Source organism: Durio zibethinus, chromosome 4 (assembly GCF_047325235.1).
Source record: "Durio zibethinus cultivar Kanyao isolate XHJ-2024 chromosome 4, ASM4732523v1, whole genome shotgun sequence".
NCBI classification, from domain to species: domain Eukaryota; kingdom Viridiplantae; phylum Streptophyta; class Magnoliopsida; order Malvales; family Malvaceae; genus Durio; species Durio zibethinus.
In genome coordinates this window covers 6,268,173-6,272,930 of record NC_143165.1, presented here as the reverse complement: position 1 = coordinate 6,272,930, position 4,758 = coordinate 6,268,173, and the positions used below count along the sequence as shown (strand labels likewise).

General features: G+C 35.4%; 1 protein-coding gene across 2 annotated transcripts; it reads right to left on the bottom strand.

The window, feature by feature from the left end:
• Positions 1–1,270: 1,270 nt before the first annotated feature.
• LOC111288394 (putative serine/threonine-protein kinase PBL19) lies at positions 1,271–3,727 on the bottom strand. 2 transcript variants are annotated; one of them, XM_089759276.1, is made up of 5 exons: positions 3,579–3,727; positions 2,844–3,254; positions 2,312–2,572; positions 2,014–2,136; positions 1,271–1,937 (listed from the first exon to the last, which is right to left on the bottom strand). In XM_089759276.1, exons 2-5 carry the CDS (start codon positions 3,195–3,197, stop codon positions 1,389–1,391), a joined length of 1,287 nt encoding a protein of 428 aa, XP_089615402.1. In that variant the 5' UTR covers positions 3,198–3,254; positions 3,579–3,727; the 3' UTR covers positions 1,271–1,388. The 2 variants fall into 2 exon arrangements, with proteins under 2 accessions (XP_089615402.1, XP_022735008.2); XM_022879273.2 differs by lacking the exon at positions 3,579–3,727 and having other exon boundaries at positions 2,844–3,539.
• Between the last annotated feature and the right edge of the window lie 1,031 nt (positions 3,728–4,758).

Sequence of the window (4,758 nt, the reverse complement as noted above, 5' to 3'; positions counted from 1 at the left end):
TGCATCTCATAACTTTTCTGTTTCCAGGTTGGCATGGTTATAGTCATGCCATGAAAGAATACATAAGGTGCTTCAATTCCACATTGGATAGAAAAATGAAGGTCGCTAAGACATATAAGTGTTAGCGTTGCAAACCCCAATAAGTTGATTTTGTAGAAAGAGGATAATGGCCACGTGGCATTTGATATCAAATTCAACCCTTGACTTGTTAGATTCTACGCCAAGCACTCCAATGGAGGTAGATCAGATGGGTCAGTCTAACCATGTCAAACATTCCAAAGAAGAGCCAGATAGAGTGGCCGCCTTGACAAGAGCGTCACGAGACTGAGAATGTCACGTTAAATGCTCTAAAAGAGTAAGCAGTAGTTGAGGGTGACTGTCACGATAAACATTTCAAAATCGAAAGAAGGGTGCTTCGATCCAATGTCGCAGGGTGTTTCAAACCCACGTTGGATAGGAAAGAAAAAGTCACTACGGCATGTAAACGTTGGCGTTGCGCGCCTCAATAAATTAGTTTTGCAGAGAGAGGGTAATGGCCTCGTGAAAATAACTAGCCACAATCGGACAGATGGGTGTTTTTCCGGGGCATGAAGCAACAATCGCAAAATTGAAACCTGGAGTCTTATCAGTGCATGAAGGAAGTGAAGTGAAAGTATTTAATCATCACTCGGGTTTTGTTTTTATCCATGCAAACTCATTTGCAGATATGCTTGCAGTCATTTTTCCTTTTTCTCTTCCTTAAACCTGCCTCATTGCCGCTTAGATTTATCCCATGGATCCAGAATATTGTTCTGAACATGTTTTTCCATTGCTATGTTGGACGGTGAACCAGTATAAATAATCCTCAATGGATTTTATCTGATTTGCAAAAGAAGGAAACGTTAAGAAACAACTTGTTCAATCACCTTCTTTTTCAATTCTCCCCTTAAGTTTGTGTCGACCTCTCCCTACCCTTCATGTTAATACATGGCTGCAAAGCTTCCTAATTGCAGAACCTGGATCCTACTTTCAGTAGAGCATCGGATTGTTGCAGATTTCATTAATGGAAAATGTTCAAAGATTTATCATTTCTTGTATTCCTGAAATTTTGAGGCAATGAACGTTATAATTAATCTTGGGCTGCAGCCATTTTGTTCTGTTTTCAGGGACTAGAGGGTTTGAACTTGAAAGCACTTGACTTGTCCGATTGAATGAACACTCAGATTCCACTTGTTGTATCATCAATTTTCACTTTTGTCATTTTTTTTCAGAGGATACTCCACAGTAGAGATCAGATGTAAATGGCAGATCCATATTTTCCATGGCAATCAATGATTTATAGTTTTCTTATACTATTATTTTACAGACTAGACCACCATTAGAAGGGGAGGAAAAGAAAAGGAGAGAAGTCAAGGCACTTTGGCCCTCTGCAACATCATCAATCTCCTGTTTGCACCTTCAACATGCTCACCCAATTTTGCAAGGTGTGCCATCCGCCTTTTCCATGATTCGGAGACACTGAAATGGTTTGAATTTTTTTCTGTTTCAGCTGGTTCAATTTCAGTTACCTCAGGACCCTCAATCTCCTGAGAGTTTCCTTCATTTGAAACTTGGATTATCTGCTTCAATCTCTCCACCACCTGGCTCATCTTGGGTCGGTCCTTGGGACTTTTTAATAAACAAGTGTTTGCTAACTTAGCAATTTCTCGAGCTGCTCCAATGGAAAACTGGTTTTCAAGTCGAGGATCCATTATTAAGCTGAACTTTTTACTATCAGCAGGGAACAGTTTCACCCAATCCAAGAGCTTCTGCTCTGCTTTTGGACGTCCTCTTTCCAATGATCGCCTGCCAGTAAGAATCTCATATAATACCACTCCAAAGCTCCATACATCACTCTTGTCCGTGAGATGTCCTGTCTCAATGTAATCAGGAGCAGCATAACCATAAGTCCCGACAACCTGATGAGAACAAAAGCAAAGCTTGTTAACATCATCAACACTGCTGAATTAAGGGGGAAGTACAGAGAATACTAACGGCTGTTGAAACATGTGTGTGCCCAGCCATTGGCCCCTCCCTAGCAAGCCCAAAGTCTGAAAGCTTTGGATTGAAGTTCTCATCCAGTAACACGTTGGAGGCTTTGAAATCTCGATATATTACCTTGCATTATTATGAAACCAAAGATTGAGCACAAAAGAACCAATTAAGAACCAATTCAAAACCAGAAACTGATGATTCATCAGCAAGACAAAGAGTGTGTTTTATGTTCAAAATGTTGTGGTTTTGGTACACGTTAGAGCAGAAGAAATGCATGGTTAGTGTTTCCGAAAGGAACCTGAACTTCTAAACCTTCATGCAGATATGCTAATCCTTCAGCAGCTCCAAGTATTATCTGCAATCTTGTTTTCCAAGGAAGAGGCGGGAGTGCCCGACGGAAAAGATGATCTTCTAAGCTCTTGTGTTGCATAAACTCATATACCAGAAGACGCTGGATCCCTCTTTCTCCATCCACAGCACAGTATCCTATGAGTTTGACGAGATTGGGGTGCTCAACAACACCAAGAAACTGAACTTCTGCCACCCATTGCTTATGTCCCTGGATTAAATAGAACTATGTAACATCAGTTATGGCAATAAAACCCTTCTATTGCTATATGTACTAGCAGCTTCCACCAAATTAAGATGAAAATCTCAATTATAGGCAGCATCTGATAACAGGAAAGCCCCTTGTGCATACCTAAAATTGGTGTTAACAGTCATGCAATTTAAGATCTGATTTGAATTAGTCCTTGAAGATCAAGCACAAAATACAAGAAAGGTTGAAGGAAATCTTTTTCTAGCTTCCCAAACAGAGGAAGAAGGCATACCTGCAAGCCATTTTTGTTAAGCTTTTTAATAGCAACCACCACTGGCTCACCCTTTCCATCAGCAGGCTTGATTGTACCTTTATAGACGCTTCCAAAGCCGCCTTCGCCAATCTTAAGCAGCAAATTGAAATCACGAGTGGCTTGTCTAAGCTCTGAGAAAGAGAAGACCCGCAAATTGTGAGCTTTCTCTTCGTACAACTCTGGTATGCTACGTGGAGAAGCTGCTGAGCATGAGGACTTTGTGATCCGATCAGGCCCTGAATATTCCTCTGATTTCCGTTCTCCTTTCAACTCTGGGGCTGATCTTTGTCCCCTGCTTCTAGACCTGTCCTTGAAATAGTGAAAACACTTCATTGTTTGAACTTTAAAAGGCTAAAAACCAGTTCTTTTTTGGATTCCCACTAGAAAAATCTACAAAAAAACGGTAAGTGAATCAATAAACTTGAATGGGAAAAACAATGAGAAATTGAAGAGCAGCAGAAGAGTGACTTGACCATAGGAATTCGATTAAGAGCTTAAAAAACGGCAGCAATGAAAATAAGGCAAATAAAAGACGGTCAACTACATAGAGAAAAGGATGAGGAAAATGAAGCAAAACCCAATTGAGGAAACCAGTCGTCAACGGTGAAAAACCAAAGGAAAAATATAGAAACGGAAGTTCGAGAGCCCATTTTGAAGTTGGTTAAGACGAGAGAGATAACAATACAAGAAAATCAAGCAATGCTAATGTCTTACCTCGTTGGGTGCTTTGACTATTCTACCAGGGTTTGGTTTGGGAGACTTCCATGAACATTTTCATTTCGTTTCTTGCAAAGCTTTCCTTTCTATTGCCCTTTGAAAATCTGATATTTTTGGTATCTAATTTTGCACTGTTTCCTGATTGAAGAATTCAACGGTTTGAATTTCAGATGTGTCAGTTGTCCAAACTGACAAGCAAATTTAAACTATGTCGCTAGAGTCTTGAGTTGACCTTCTAGTCCTGTTTGACATACGGATTTTATAACCACAAAACAAAACGAGGGACCCTCACTAAAAATCTGATTTTTTTTATAATCTTTTTCATGAAATTATCTGTTCTTCTCTTCTTGCTGGTGCGCATGGCATTTAAGTCATAATCCCAAAGTCTGTTTTGGAGGATCCAAAGAAGTTAATGTTAACGGATAAATTTGGATGGAAATTGATTGCGGACAGATTACAAATAATTATGATTGTGAGATTAATTATTATAATAATAAAATTAAAATTAATAATAAAAAATATATTTGGATTTAAATATAGTAATGCTAATAAAATGTACTGTGATAAGAAAAATATGATTACTAAAGTTATTATATTAAAATTTATATATAATATAAAATTCATAAAACTAATAAATAATTAAAATTTTATTAAATTATTCTTATGACAAAAATAATTCTGCTAATAAAATAATTAAAATTAGTAATAATAATAATAATAGCATATTAAATACTAATTTCATTATATTAAATTCATAAAAATATTTTATAATTTTTAAATAAAAGTTTTAAAAAATAAGTTAAATTATAAGAATATTATTATCTCTTCAATATAATTACAAATGCAAAAAAGTAAAATACAAAAAGTAAATGGGCTATTGTATCATTTAAGAGTGAGAAAAAAATCGAAAATCGATTCAAAATTATAATATTTGATTTAATTTAAATTGATTTTTTTTATTTAATTTAAATTAAATTCATATATTAAATATATATATTTTTTGGATCAAATTTTAAATCAAGATATTAAAAATTAAAAAAAATTAAATTGAATCGAATTATATATTTTTTAAATTTTTATAAAATAAAAATAATTATTATATATAAATCGATTTAACTATATTAAAATTTTATTAAAATAATATATAAAAATAAAAATTTTATAATATTATATATTA